General features: G+C 39.4%; 1 protein-coding gene across 3 annotated transcripts in view; it reads right to left on the bottom strand.

The window, feature by feature from the left end:
• The window catches only part of ndfip2 (Nedd4 family interacting protein 2), a 110,614-nt gene that overhangs the window by 26,895 nt on the left and 67,322 nt on the right, over positions 1-16,397 (bottom strand). For all 3 annotated transcript variants that reach the window (XM_059646515.1, XM_059646516.1, XM_059646517.1), the window contains one exon: positions 5,855-5,979. In XM_059646515.1, the coding sequence (XP_059502498.1) occupies positions 5,855-5,979 (125 nt within the window). The remainder of the gene's footprint in view (positions 1-5,854; positions 5,980-16,397) is intronic.

Genomic DNA, 16,397 nt, shown 5'->3' with positions numbered 1-16,397 from the left:
GACACAACGTCGCAATTTTTGACAACTGATACTTCAATTTCATTATTCTGGCATCCATGACAAACATTTGAATTCATGTGGGTAAAATGAAGCTGAACAGAGGCAGCTCCAAATTCACAATGGACAGAAATGGGGTTCTAATTAGGAGTCCAAAAGAAGCCTTTCAGGATTTAATTTTCAAATGTCCTTCAGGAAGCGAGAGAGACTGAAGAATGGATTTTAGTCTCCAGTTCACAAGACACTACAGATATTTAATAATAAGCTTTATACAAAAGAAACAATTGATGAACCAGAGATGAAAACCAATGCAGAAACAACTTAGTTCTATATTCTAAGGTTCACGGGCATTTTGCAAAGGTACTAAACAGAGCTTATATGTGACAGTTGTCTCGTATTCATACTTCAACACGTGGGTGGACCTTCCTGAAGATACAAAATACAATTTTAAAGTTCAAACAGGTGTGCTTTGTTGAGTGGATGTTAGACCAGAACACGTGATATCATAATGTTACAACCACTCGACTGGTAATCCAGAGACTTGGGCACTGAATTCTCAATGTACTGAAGCATATGGTCCATGAGTGCATTAGATGAACTGACTACCACAATGTTCCTACGGAGACAAAGTTCTGTGATCATAGTGAGGATATCCTTCCTAATGTTTTGTGGAGCTACCACCATCTGCTTGGGATACATTTTAAACAGATTTGGAAACTAAACAAAGTACGTGCTGCGATCTTTGTGCACCTGCAGCAAAATATGCATTTCGGATAACCGCCATGAGTCTGCCACAGCAGAGGATATATCCCATTTTTCAACAATGTTAGCCTTTCATCAGCACTAGAGGATAGATAAACTGGTCAACTTGATGGCTGGTGTTGAGCAGAAAATTGCAATGGTTATGATACAGACAGCATGTTAATTTGCGTACTTCAACAGGAATCATCTGGGGGTGGTTAGAATGCCCCAAATGTCAAATGATGCCAAAAAAAGCTATAAAATCAGAAAGTAAGACAAAGTAGAAATATACTCACCAAGTGCCAAGGTTAGTGGGAGTTGCAACAAGCTATACATATCAGAGATCTCAGGTTCAATGCCATGGTGTGTGTTAAGTGAGTTGATTTCAATTGGGTCAGAAATTGAGTATAGTTAGTTCCCCATTCCTGGCCATGATCCAATGACTTATATTGACTTAAATTGTTGTGTGAGAAAATTCAGATTTGGCTGTAATGCTCTTGATAATGTAACAGCCTTGGTAACACTTATTATCTACACTTTGATATGGTGAATAGTTACTTGATCCAAACAGCAGAGACCCATGCAATTACATCTCAACATATCAGTACCTAAATAAATGGGCAACAAAAGCCTGTATGATGAGCAGCAGAAAGGGAAATTTGAATGGAATGCCTCAAAAATGCTTGAGAAAATTCCAGGTATCAGTCAGAGAAAATCACCCACTTACAGAATGAACTGAACTTGTGGGAAGCTGCTCCTCCAATTGCAGACTGTTCTTTATGTAGTTGCTGCTACTGATAGTTTCACGAGCAACTGAAGGGAAAAAAATGAGCAGTTAGGGAAGTGAGTGGTGGTAGTGAGGGAATTGCTAGGGAACCTTTTCCCCTTGACTGGACCTTTTGCCCTTTGACTTGTTGATGAATCTACCTGTTTCCTTGTGTCAACTTCAATGCTGTCGTGTCTAGGAAATCAATATTTTCTGTGTTGTACTCTTGAGTTTAACAGAAGAGTGTTAGTTATTGAGATGGCAATGAATTTTCAAATTCTGCTTCTAAGAGTTTATAAATACCCAACATGTCAAAACAAGTGCAATATTATTACTACGTGATGTTATCATCTATGAGTTAGTACGAATGACATAGGAATTCTCCTTAAATCAAAACGTAGCTTTGAGAAAATCTCAAGAGAAGCCATCAAAAGAAACAATTATTTTTCACCCCCATGTGGAAATGATATCAATAATAGAATGAAAAGGATAACTGCCCTTCACATTATTCCTTAAGAATGTAATCCAATGTTAGTTCAACACCAGCAAAAAAATGTAGCTGATGGCAAACAAAGGCAGATACATGCAAAACAGTCACCATATATGAGAAGAAACTGCTCACAAATGTACATATTCAAAACAGTACCAACATCGTTGATAGAGTTAGGAAACTGACTATGAAGCACCTACTTGAGCTAACAAGAAATAACTGTAAAGTAATAATATTACTGTACGAATAATCCGAGGCTGCACAAAAAATCTAGAAAGTAACAGGTTAAAACTCACCACATCAGAATGCGCACTGAATTTAGCACTAAAATAAAACCTGCAAGTAAAAGACTGGTATCTGTAAAAATGACAAAGTTTTCACAATAATGTAAAAAAAATTAATCAGTAAAATGACTTAAAGAAGGAAATCTTAGCATGGCCAGAGCTGCAGTGACATGGCTGAGACTTAACCCTGTGAAATAAGCTAGCAAGACATTAAGGTGTATCAAACTGTGACAAAGCTTTTATCCATATCACAAGACTGAAAGAAAAAGATTGGTATAAACAAAAATGCTGCAACACAATAAAAACAACAAGACAAGCCTTTTTCTGATAAGTGATGGAGCAATAAAACATTCAGTCCTGTATTTAGCCCTGTTATTTGAGTAGATGATGACAGAAATTTAGAATATGTCTTCAACAAACCACAAAAACCTGATGACTTTCTTTGGCTCTAAAATATTACTTCAATGAAATTTGTAAAAATACTGTAATTGTAAACAAAACTTTTATCACTACTTTTGAATTGTTAATTTTATTACTGGTAGCACCTACTTCAGTAAGATGAGTGATTAATCCATTTCATAACTGTGATGTACTCAAATTATAATATATTTTAATCCTGATTATACATGTTCGTGAATGTAAATCTTTGGGCTTCCCTGAATTTCAGGGTTCTTCTTCTCCAATCACAGAAGTACTTTGTAAAATGTAAGTAAATTTACTAACTGTAACTTATATTACATTCAGAAATTTCAATCTACATAGTCATTAATAAAACCCTCACCAATTCCTAAGAAATACATTTTGATTTGACATCAAAAAAATTTTTATACCTTCCACAACACTGCCATCCATTGTTGGAATTCTGTAACTGCTGTCATCAGATCTTGGCCTTCTGAAAATGATGGCATTTACTGCCAGAATTCGACAGCTGCTTACTTTGCAGTATCATTACTCCTGGGTAGTGGTGACCATGAAAACATGGTCCTGTTCCTTTTGCAGCCATTCATACTGATCCACAATTAAGTCTGATTTCATCAATTGGGGAGGCAATGGCCTAGTGTCTTATCGCTGGACTGTTAATCCAGAGACCCATATAAATGTTCTAGGACCAGGGATCAAATCCTGCTGTGGCAGATGTTGTAAATTGAATTGATTAAAATATCTGGAATTAGGAATCTAATGATGACCATGAATCTATTACCATGAATCCACTGTCGATTGTTGGAAAAACCCATCTGGTTCGCTAATGTCCTTTAGGGAAGGAAACTGCCATTTTTATCTGGTCTGGCCTACATGTGACTCCAGACCTACAGCAATGTGGTTGATTCTAAACTGCCCTCTGGGTAATTAGGAATGGACAATAAAAATACTGCCTAGCAGCAATGCCCTCATCCAGTGAATAAGGGAAAAAAGAAAATCACAGTTATTGTCACATGCTCAACACTTCATCATTCTTTCCACAATCTGTGACATTATATGGAAATTGTGACTACAGTTTTTCACATTGGATCACACAAATCTTGACTTTTTTTTGTTTGTTCATGGCATCGCTAGCAAGGTCAGCATTTACTGCCCATCCCAAACTGCCATTGGGAATGTGGCAGTCACCCTCTTGAACTGACACAGTCCACTAAGCACAGGTACTCCACCAGTTCTGTTTGGTAAGACATTGATCCAGTGATAGCAAACAGACAGTGATAATAGTTCCAAGACCAGATGTGTGTGATTTTTAAAAATACATTCATGGAAATATTACATCACTGTCTTAGACATATTGCCCATTCCGACCGATCCTTGAGCAAGTGGCGGTGGGTTGCCATTTTGAACTGTTGAAGTCCCAGTGGTGGAGGTACACCCAGCGTTAGGTTCCAAGAATTTGACATATCTTGGAAGGGATCCTGCAGCCAGTGATGTTCCTGCATGTCTGCTGCCCTTGTTCTTCTTGGTAGCATAAGTTGTGTGTGTGGAAGTTGGTGTTGATTGAGTCTTGGCAAGCTGTTGCAGTTCATTTCATAGATGATACACATTGTAGCCACTGTTTACTAGTGGTAGATGGGTGCCATAAAACAGACTTTTTTGTCTTTGATGTGGATGAGCTTCTTGATTGGTGTGGGAGCCATAACATCCAGGCAAGTGGAAAGCGTTCCACCTTGCTCCTGATCTGTGTCAGGTAGATGGAAGGTTAGACTTTGAGAGTCAGAAAGTGAATTATTCACTCCAGACTTCACAGCTTGTGTTTCACTCATGGAGCCAAAGTTTATGGTTGGTGCAGCCAATTTCTGCTCAACAGTAACTCCAGGGATGCTGATGGTGGGCTATTCAGCGATGGTGTCACAGAATGTCAAAGGAAGAAAATTAAATTGCCTTTTGTTGAAGAACTGTCTGGCACGAGTATTACGCCACATATCAGCCCATAGCTGTATATTCTTCCATCTATTGCACTCAGGCATGGACTGCTTCAGTATTTCAGGAGATCAAATCCTACAAAATACTGTGCAATCAGCAAACAACCTGACTTCCTAATGGACAGAAGGTCACTGATGATGTCGCTAAAGATGTACAAAAATTGTTATTGAAGCACTCATTAAGGACAAATCATAAGAAATGTCAGATTAGATAGAAAACATTTATACTCCATGAGGGCATAATAATAATTGGTTGGCAACTGTCTGATTGGTAGACTGCCATGGAGAAGGCTCCATTCCATGACAACTGACCATTGTCAACAAGGCAGTTTGATTCTGCCTTGAAAAATGAACCAGAGAATGGTTGTCGCCCATTCTGTTGAGTTGAAACAGGTGCAGTGTGTGTACATGTTCTTTCATTCTACAAAGAACAGGCCTTTGTGTATTAAGCGCTGCATTAATTGCTCTATCAGCACCTTCCTTTCATATAGTATAAACATTACTTTCTGTTAATTGTACTATTTGTAGTGAATTGTCCTGATGAATGTAAGATGAAACATATACTATTTCAGCAATACACCAGTTCTGCGCTACTAAACACTAGAAAATGTCTGCCAATAGAACACAACCCTAACAAACCCATGCATGTATGTTTGTGTGGTCAGATGAGGGGCTCCCAGAAATCACAAGCATCTTCTTTTATGGCAAGTATGACCCCAGGCAGTGGGGAGATTTCACCTCCCACTTGATTCCCAGTGACTTCAATGTTTTCAGGACTCCATCAAAGCACAATTGGTATATTGCTGCCTTTGTGTCAAGCAGTTACTCTCACCTTATCCTAAAATTTAAGTGTCACTTTCATAACCTGGAGTGCCGACCAAAAACACAGAACTTAACCCTCAGTTGGGGAGAAATATTCAGACTGAACACCATTCCAGAGCAAGTTATAAAGGGAAGAGCCTTGTGATCAGCGTTAAACTAAAGAAAACACACAGTAGGAAATGGAAAAAAAAACTATTGAAAGGTTTGTGAAACAGGTAGACAGAGGGCAAGGTAAACTGCTTCAAATTATTTTTCCAGGCACAACTTTTTTTTAAAAAGACCAAAATTTTGTAACAGCAGTACTGATCTTATAAACACACATGAAACAAAATAATTTACTTCCTCTTACCCGTACAATCAGGATCCATTTTATCAGAGACAATCCAAATCCACAAATTGCACCATAACGGCCTGCTATGGTATTGGTGAGGCAGAATGACAAACAAAAGCCAATCCAATTAAACAGGAATGCCACTGGAGAAACAAAATAAATACTTGTAAGTCTTCAATATTTTGGCACAAGTATAAACCCTACCCAAATACCCCCTGAAATGTAACATTCCTTCATGCTATTTGAATTAGTTAAGCCTTTTTTTTAACCGAAGACACCTATTCCTCAAAAAATAGGCACACAGTTTCAATTCCACTTCACTTTGAGGATCTGTGCTTGTGTTCACATCAGGTCTGTTTCCAGATCTCTCACATTGTCCACACTGGCAAGCCAGTGATCTAATTCAGCAACAATATTCCATGAAGTTAAGTGACAATCGATTATCACCATGCTGGATAATGACATTTTATAAAAGGGCAGAAGGCTTCTTGTGCTGCAGTGGTAGTGTTCCTACCTCTCAGCCAGGAGGCTCAAATTCAAGTCTCATCTGGTCCAGAGGTGTGTAGTAACATCCTCGAATAGGGTGATTAGGAAGTATCTATTTTTAAAAGTAGAACTCTTGTAATACTAATACTTGACTGATATCAGTAAACTTCAGGTTTAATAGAAAACCAGGTTGGAAAATGCAAGAATTATCATTTATTATCAATTAATTCACTTTTAATTTAACAAACTTCTTTGCCATTCTACAATGAACCCGAAAGTAAGTGCCACATTAATTTTCACAGTAATATATGGCACCATAGTAATGTTAAAAGGATATTCCTCTTTCACATTGTTCTGCTTATAATTTTCTGTTTCTAATTCTTATCCATTCTTATCCATTACTTTTCTGAATCTCGCATCTGTCATTTCATATTTGAATTTGCTTCCATTCCCTCTGTATATCTTTCAATTTTTTCCACTGTTTTACAGTTTCTGCCTTAGCAAGAAAAGCACCAGGAATCGCTGACATCTATATTAAAGTCCTGAAGAACATGGGACCAAATGGATGTGATTAGTTCATGCTTTGTTAACATCCAAGCAACTGGCACCATTTCATCAATCTGGAGGGAGGGTAAAATCATTGTCATCCTCAAGCCAGGGAAACCTGCAGAAGATGCAGCCAGTTATTGACTACATTTCTATTTACTTCTTACAGATTGTTTGTCTCTCCTCTTGGCCAGACTCCCTAAGGTGGAGCCCAACCTCTCTAAGGATTAAACTGATTTCAAACTTGGAGGAGCTGTGTTGACGAACTTGACCATTTACCACCTACATTGATATTTGTTACTAACAAATGATCAGACTGCATTCATTAACCTTTCATTAATAAGTGACACAACAAGACAGCACGGTCTTTTGTTGAAAGCTACCAATGCCAGGCAAGAATGCACGCCCTTTCTTCGGTGCTTAGTAATTGGAGACATAACAAGGATTATCAATGATTGCATTTAAAACAATTGTTTGGGGAAATAAATCTTTTAAACATCCGTGTGGGGAACGTGCCTCACACCACTTATAAGAGGGATGCCTTTGCAGATAATTTGACCCTTGCTGTCAAGCTAATCAACACTGTGGATCTCAGCAGCATCTTGTACAGTGACTTAAAAGTGATGAAGCAATATTTCAATTACTGGTATCTCTGCCCAAACAGAAATGAGACAACAACCACTACTTTCCATCGGCAGCAATATCCAGGTCTTTTTGCAGAAAACCAATCAGGAATGAACCATAATCCAAGCAACCTGGAGTCACCAAACGCTGCAGCTTCAAATACTGGAAACATTTGAAAAGCGCGGCAGAAAGACCAGCTGAGGATCAATTGTGGATTGACCGCAATCCCAAACAAAGGTTGGAAAATATCTTCATTACATGAATTCAAATAATCAGAGGTACAAAAGAATTAGCAGTGTACAATAGTGATAATGGATGAACACAGCAGGCCAAGCAGCATCTCAGGTGCGTAAAAGCTTACGTTTCGGGCCCAGACCTTTCATCAGAGAGGCTCAGCTTTTGTGCTCCTGAGATGCTGCTTGGCCTGCTGTGTTCATCCAGCTCCACACTTTGTTAGCAGTGTACAATAGCTTAGTCCTGTTGAATAGTTGGCCCCTTGATGTGCTCCTGTAAAAATGGTGCAAACACTTCACTACTTTGCTAATCCATGAAGAACTTTAAGACCTCAGCATTGGGCTGATAAATGACATTTACAGCAAATGCCAGGCAATGGCCATTTTCAACAAGAGAAGCTTAATCATCTCTCCTTAACATTCAATGACATTAACCATGTAAAACTCCACCAATATCAATACCAATGCTCACTTTACCCAGTCTTTTCCTTTCTTAAGTAACTGCAGAAACTCTTCCTATCCTGTTATATATTAGGCTGGTTTTCTCTCCTGCTCTAATTTCTCCCTTCTGAGTAACCCTTTAGTCATTCTTTATTGTTCTGTGTATTCTGCTGAATTTTCTGATCTGTCCTTCATTACTGAGGAAATATGTATTTTTCTTACAGTCTGCTATCTTCAAGTTTCTTAGATAACCAGAGAAGGATCAGCATTCCCTTCAAGTCTTTCTTTCTCACCAGAATGTAGCTTTTACAATTATGAACATACAAATACACAAGTATTTGAACTACTGAATTAGGAAGAGAGTCAGGCCATTTGGCCCCTTCAGCCTGCCTGCCATTCAATAAGATCATGATCTGTTTGTGATTCCCAACTCCAAATTGCTGTGCGCTTCTGGTAAGTTTTCATCCCCTGCTTAACAAGAATCAATCCACCTAAAAATATTCCATGACTCTGCTTCCACCACCTTTTCGGAAGGGAGGTCTAAAGACCCACAACCCTCAGAAGTACTTGAAATATTTATCAACCTCTACATACATTCAAAAACTGAGATATCACAGCCCTCTGGGAAGAGATTTCCAAAGATATTACATCTAAGTAAAATAATTCTCATCTAGTTCTTAATTGGCATCTCCCTTATTAAAATTTGCATCCTGTGGCTCTACACGACCCAACCGGGGAAACATTGTACGTGCATCTATCCTGTCAATCCTTTTAAATGTGTGTAGTTTTCAAATGAGATTGCCTGTCATTCTTAAAACTCTAGGGAGTACAGGCCCAGTTTGCCCCAACTCTCTGCATAAGAGTCCCGTCAACCCAGTAATAAGTATAATAAACATGTGCTGTACTCCCTCTATGGCAACAATATACTTTCTGAGATAAGGAGACCAAAATGGCAAGCATTACTACTAGTGTGGGCTAACCATGTTTCTATGCAATTGAAGCAAAATTTCATGACTCCTGTACACAAACGTTCTTGAAATAAAGGCACTCAATTAGCTTTTCTAAAAGCTGACTGCACCTGCATGTTAGCCTTATTGACAAAGCTACCCAAGTCCCTTTGCACATCGACACTGTCCAATGTCTCAGGATTTAAGAAATACTCCACACGTTTGCTCTTCTGGCCAAGTAGACAACCTCACATGTTTCCGCATTATATTCCATCTGCCATACACCTGCCTAATCCCTAAGCCTGCCCAAAAACTCTTGAAAAAACGCACAGTATCATTGTCACAACACATTACTACTTAGGTTTGTATCATCTGCAAATTTGAAAAATTATATTTGGTCCCCTCCCCAAATCGATGGCTTATATGATGGAAACATCTGGGACACCAAGTACCTTAAACTAATTTCCCAGCTTACTTTAGATAGCCCTGTCTTCATGCCCATATCATTGCCCCTATTTACATTGAAAACAGTAACTTTATATTCACCATTTCCCACTGCACTAAACCCCCAAAACTGAATGTGAATTCTCATCATATTAAGGTCACTGTTACCTAGGGACACCATTTTTAATGGGGTCATGAATTAATCCTGTCTCTATTGCACAGTGCCAGATCTAGTATAGCTTGCCTTCTTGCTTGTTCTACATAATGTGCTCTTGAAAAAAAAACTTTCCTGAAAACATACTATGACTCATCATCCAGGATAACTTTGGCAATCTAACCAGATCAATATACATGCAGGTTAAAATCACCCATGATTATTGTGTACCTTCTCACGAGGCCCCATTATTTCATTACGTATAACTATCCTATGGTGTAGTAATGTTAGAGAGTTTAAAAAGCACTCCAAGTGATTTCTTACCTCCACTACTTCTCATCTTTCTCCCTCTCACTCTGTTGCACTAATGTCATCCTCAACTAACAGACCTATTCCTCTACCATTCCTTCTGCAACACTTGAATATTCAGAACCCAGACTTTGTAATGTTGAGGCTATGTCTCTAATGGCAATCAGATCATATAGTGATTTATAGTGCAAATAATCTGTTTTATTATGAATGCCATGTTCATTCAAACACACAGTCTTAAGTTCTGTCTTTCAACTTTTTGAACTTGATTTTATCTGTTAGTATACCCTTAGGTTCACAACTTTGTCTTTTCCTATTACACTTTGGCCACTGGATTCTCCTCTTCCACGATAATTTCTCTTCAGCCCAGAGCACTCGTCCCAAACCTTGGCACTGGATAGACCACACAGTCGTCTAGGGCCTCATTCTTCAGCTGCAAAAGAACTATTTCTATCTCCTCCCTTTTACCATAACTTTTAGATTAATTGTCTCCTCGAGTGACTTCCTGTACTGTGGTACCATGATCAATTCATGCATCTCCTTGCGACCGCTGCTTTTATCCCCAAGAATCTTGAATCTGTTAGAACATTAAAAAGACACAGGCTCCTCCAATTCAGCATCCTTAAACACAGGTGAAGTCCCACAGGACTGGAGAATTGCTAATGCTGTCCCCTTTTTAAAGAAGGGTAGTAGGGATAATCCAGGTAATTATCGACCGGTGAGCCTGACGTCAGTGGCAGAGAAGCTGCTGGAAAAGATACCGAGGGATCAGATCTATTCCAATTTGGAAGAAAATGGGCTTATCAGTGATAGACAACATGGTTTTGTGCAGGGAAAGTCATGACTTACCAACTTAATAGAATTCTTTGAGGACGTGACAAAGTTGGTTGATGAGGGAAAGGCTGTAGATGTCATATACATGGACTTCAGTAAGGAGTTTGATAAGGTTCCCCATGGCAGGCTGATGGAGAAAGTGAAGTCGCATGGGGGCCAGGGTGTGCTAGCTAGATGGATAAAAAAAAACTGGCTAGGCAACAGGAGACAGACAGTTGTGGTGGAAGGGGGTTTCTCAAATTGGAGACCTGTGACCAGCAGTGTGCCACAGGGATCTGTGCTGGGACCACTGTTGTTTGTGATATACATAAATGATTTAGAGGCAGGTATAGGTGGTCTGATTAGCAAGTTTGCAGATGACACAAAGACTGGTGGAGTAGCAGATAGTGAAGGGGACTGCCAGAGATTACAGCAGAATATATATAGATTGGAGAGTTGGGCAGATAAATGGCAGATGGAGTTTAATCCGGGCAAATGAGAGGTGATGCATTTTGGAAGATCTAATTCAAGAGCAAACTATGTGGTAAATGGAAAAGTCTGGGGAAAATTGATGCACAGAGAGATCTGGGTGTTCAGGTCCATTGTTCCCTGGAGGAGGCAACGCAGGTTAGTAGAGTGGTCAAGAAGGCATACGGCATGCTTTCCTTCAGTGGACGGGGTATTGAGTACAAAAGTTGGCAGGTCATGTTACAGTTGTATCAGACTTTGGTTCGGCCACATTTAGAGTACTGCATACGGTTCTGGTCACAATACCAAAAGGATGTGGATGTTTTGGAGAGGGTGCAGAGGAGGTTCACCAGGATGTTGCCTGGTATGGAGGGTGCTAGCTATGAAGAAAGGTTGAGTAGATTAGGATTATTTTCATTAGAAAGACAGAGATTGAGGGAGGACCTGATTGAGGTCTACAAAATCATGGAGGTATAGACAAGGTGAATAGCAAGAAGCTTTTTCTGAGAGTGGGGTCTCAATTACAAGGGATCATGAGTTCAAAGTGAGAGGAGGAAAGTTTATGGGAGATATGTGTGGAAAGTTCTTACACAGAGGGTGGTGGGTGCCTGGAACGTGTTGCCAGTGGAGGTGGTAGACGCAGACACGGTAGTGTCTTTTAAGATGTATCTGGGCAGGTACATGGATGGGTAGGGAGCAAAGGGATACAGACCCTTACAAAGCAGACAACAGGTTTAGACAGAAGATCTCTTGGAGGGCTGAAGGGTCTGTTCCTGTGCTGTAATTTTCTTTGTTTGTTTGTTTTTCTTTGCTCTTTGTACCTTCTGGGTCATGCTATATGCTTCACCTACAGTCACACACTCTGTCCTTAGCCATAGAAAAAAATTCAGCTGATCATATCACAAGGCAGCCACACCATTGCAACCAATGAGTCCTAGTAATCCTTACTTCCATGATAGGTGAGAATGAGAATAACTTGGTCTCCAGGTCAAATTTGGAACACATAAAACTGCAGATGTGCACGCCCTCGATCACACTGGTATCCAGGAATTCTCATACCCTGCAGTTACAACAAATCACCTGTCCTGCCATCTTTATTATGAGATAATTAATTTGGTTTTATTTAATTATAACTTAGTTAATAAACCATGCTACTCCCACTAAGCTTTATTATGTTCAGTAAATTTTACCAATACTAACAAGTTCTTAAAACAACTGATAAATTTCCTGAATTTCAAAAGATAAAATGAACAAAATAATCACAAAGCACAACTATTTGCTTATGATGTCACTTTTTAATTAAACATTATTTTGAACCTTGGAATAGGGATCCCAAGTAATCGAAGTAGGGTTGCAAGCCGGAGTTTTGGGGCTGTGTGTTCAGGGGCATCAATGGCCACCCAAGGAGCTCCGGCCATCATCTCACTTGCCCATGTTTACATAGGCCCCCTCCATACACCCACTGCAGTTCATAATGAGGGGTCACAACAATTTTCAAGCCTTGAATTGTAGTCATAATTGGAAAAGGTTTGGGAAACACTGCCTTACAGCATTAAAGTTTAAACATTCACTCCTTCCACCAACTGACAGTGGCTGCAGTATGAGCCAGTGCAGCATCTCACCAAAATCCTTCAACAGTAGCTTCTAAACCCACAACCTCTACTACCTGTAAAGGCCCGGGGCAGCAGATACATGGCAACACCATGATCTGCAAATTTCCCTCAAGCCAATTCTGATTTGGAACTCTCTCTCTAATCACTGTCACTGGGTTGAAAATCCCGTAATTCTCTTCCTACCAGCACCAGGGGTGTGCCAAACTACATTTACCACAGTGGCTCAAGAGGGAGCTCACCAACAACTTCAAGAGGAAATTAGGGATGGGCAATAAATGCTGGCCCAGCCGGTGATGTGTTCATCCTAAGAAAGAATGAAGAAAACAAATTGAAGGTAAAACTCAAATCATACACATTTTTTGAGGCCTGAGAATTCTTTTAGTGATACATATTTTAACAGAAGATTCCAAATGGTGCAATTCTGGTCTGACATAAAATGTGTAAAAGATCTTTTGCATGATCAAACATTAGTGCCTCTAGGTTACAACCTCCATCAAAAAGCAAAGAACAGAATCAACACACTCTATTAAAGGATATCATATCCTCTTCACAACTGCAAATCAGGAGGACATCTGAGCATGTGACAACAGTAACCAGATCAGACTGCTGATTACATTATGAAGGAACATTCTCTACAAGTACGTGCTGCAGGATTCAAGGCAATTCACTTCACAATACACATGGTACAGTGGTTTGGCAGTCCAACATGGACTCAGATTTGTAAGAAGTGATTACTGAGGCCAAGGCAAGAAACAAGACAGTAAGCTAACTTATGAGATCAATAATGGGTAACATTCTCACTAAGCAGAGGGTGTCAAGCAGCCCTTGTCGCAAGATAATCGGTATATCCCTGGTCACACACCAAAAAATAAGAATGAGAATGGGTAAGGAAGCAAATTATGAAGGTCGAAAAATAGTGAAACAACATGGGACAGGCAGAGAAGTGTGAGAAACAGAAGCAACTGTGAAGGAGGGCAAGTGCGTAAACAAAAATAAAGAATGAGTAACGGGGTAGGGGAAAAGCAAATTGAGATGTCTACAATTTTGCGGTTTTACATCAGCTGTTTTCTGAGGGACAATAACCAACTATTCCCAAAGGTAGACTTGGCATCTGATGTGATCTTACTTGCTTTATCTCTTTTAAACAACATTGAGCCTCAGGCATTGTAACCAAGGACCTTCCATCTGAATGATAAAATGTGAGGCTGGATGAACACAGCAGGCCAAGCAGCATCTCAGAGATGCTGCTTGGCCTGCTGTGTTCATCCAGCCTCACATTTTATCATCTTGGAATTCTCCAGTATCTGCAGTTCCCATTATCTCTGATACTATTTTAACCTTCCCTCTGAATGTTTGCTATTGGAATGTGTCATATAGCATGACACTCTCCCCTATTAGAAAAACCGATCGCAGACACATTCCAGATTATTACCAGGGGGCACAACTGTAATAGAGGTGCAAGAAACCCAAACAGGCATGTAAGAAACCCACTGCAGAGTGGCTTCAGGGTAGGACAATATGTAGGGGAGGGTGGGGCAAGTTAGAAGGGGTGAGGAGGGAGCTACGCAATGAGAGAGACCCAATTTTAAAAAAACAAGAAATTTCATGGCAAGAAGTGCAACTGTAGAAAGATATAAAGTGAAGGCTGAAAGAAAAGGAAACAAGAATGGAGAAGAGACGCAGAAAATTAAGGAATTAGTGATGAGATTCAAATGGCCTCAGGCTGACAGAAAAGACGTTTAACAAGCATTTGAATGGCACAGGTAAATTTGAGCTTCACCAAAGCAAGAGATAAAGGGTATTTGTATTACAGTATATGAGGTCGATGTGCTGGCATAAAATGCAACACAACATGCACATCAATAAGATGTTTGATGTTAAATATTCCATACATCAATCATAATCAAAATTTTGAAAAATCTGTCAGAATTACATGAACAAACTACATGAACAAACGGAAGGCAGAATTATTATTCACAAAATAGAATACAACTTTGCCAGAGGACTGTGATATTGAGACTGCAATGGAATCATCTAAAATAATTAGCTTTCTGAAAATATGAAACAATGTGAGGGTAGGTAAAGAAAAAGAAGCAGTGACATCACTTATTATGCATAGATTGGGTCAATGGCTTGCTCTTACATTGTAATGTCATGAGTCAAACTTCAACTTTATGTGAAGATTCTGCAGCAAAATAAATCTGAGAGATCGAAGGCAAGATCGCCAACCACCACAGTAAACTGAGTGGTTCCTTTCATATCTTTCTTTTGTTCTTGGTAGTGCTTCAGTAATATCCTGATTCAGATCAAGAATGAGTACAGAAGCTTTCATGTCTAGTGAAAGGACAATTCATCCAGATTTCCAGTATATACCTTTGTGGAGTGGAAGAAGATTGATGTCCAGATACACACGGGCCCGTTTTCAACGCAATCCATATTGGGTACAATAATTTTATGCAGCGTCTTTAGGAGCTGTTGCGAGAGAGATACCCTCCGAACTAGGCAATAATATGTCAGCTACCAGGTGTACCGATGGCATGAAAGAATCTCCCCCATTTATTAAAATAACAGAAGACAATACTGCCGTCCTGTCAAATGCAGAACCAAAAGCCTCACTTAAGGATCTGCAATCTCCCTCTTAAAAACATATCTGGTTGGACATAGCCACATTAGACAAGGAACTGTAATGCTCAAATCAGAGATCTTTCTAAAAAGTTGAAGAAGTGATCGTCCCAACTGTGCAGTTCCTCAGCTTTATCACTTGCCAGCCAAGCAGTTGAAGCTTAGAGCATGAGTGTTGCTAAACACGACACCCAAGTTACTACATGTTTGAAGACTACCTGAATGGAGGGGAAAAAAGTCATAAAAGCTGTATCTAGCATAATATTCCTCAGAAAACAAAGTAAAACAGCACTTCAAGTATTTGCTAGGTGTATATGCGTTCCAAGACCTCCACGGCAATTCTTCAAATTTCCACACGATGGCATGATTTGTCCAAAAACATCAAGCGCTTCAAGTTACAGTTACAAGGGGATGGAATGTAACTGCAAAATTTCACAGTATAAATTTGAACGTTTAATTCATTGTGTATCAGAGTCAATTTCTAAAACAGAATTTATTTAGGCAAGGACATCTGTTGTCCTTTATTTGACTCTAGCTCTTAAGCTCGCGAAGCCTATAGATATATTCGGAAACATCATAAAAAGGGCCAAATTTGCACATGACACTAAACTGGACAGCTAACCAATTTGCAATAAAAGAATGAAAAGTTACATTAGTGGAACAGAAAAAATATTACATGGAATTTAGCTCAGACAAATGTAGAGTCGAAAGATTAAATAAAACCCATCTTGTAAAGAGATCATTTACTTGCATTAGTGCATCACCGTCCATTTCCATCCTACCTCAGCACCTCATCCATACCATTGCCACCTGAGGACGTTACTAATCCAATGCTTGCTTTGCTGGCTTTTCTTCATCTAT

This window comes from Stegostoma tigrinum, chromosome 6 (assembly GCF_030684315.1).
Source record: "Stegostoma tigrinum isolate sSteTig4 chromosome 6, sSteTig4.hap1, whole genome shotgun sequence".
NCBI lineage: Eukaryota > Metazoa > Chordata > Chondrichthyes > Orectolobiformes > Stegostomatidae > Stegostoma > Stegostoma tigrinum.
Note: the sequence above shows the minus strand (reverse complement) of the source record. Positions and strands in the feature narration are given on the sequence as shown.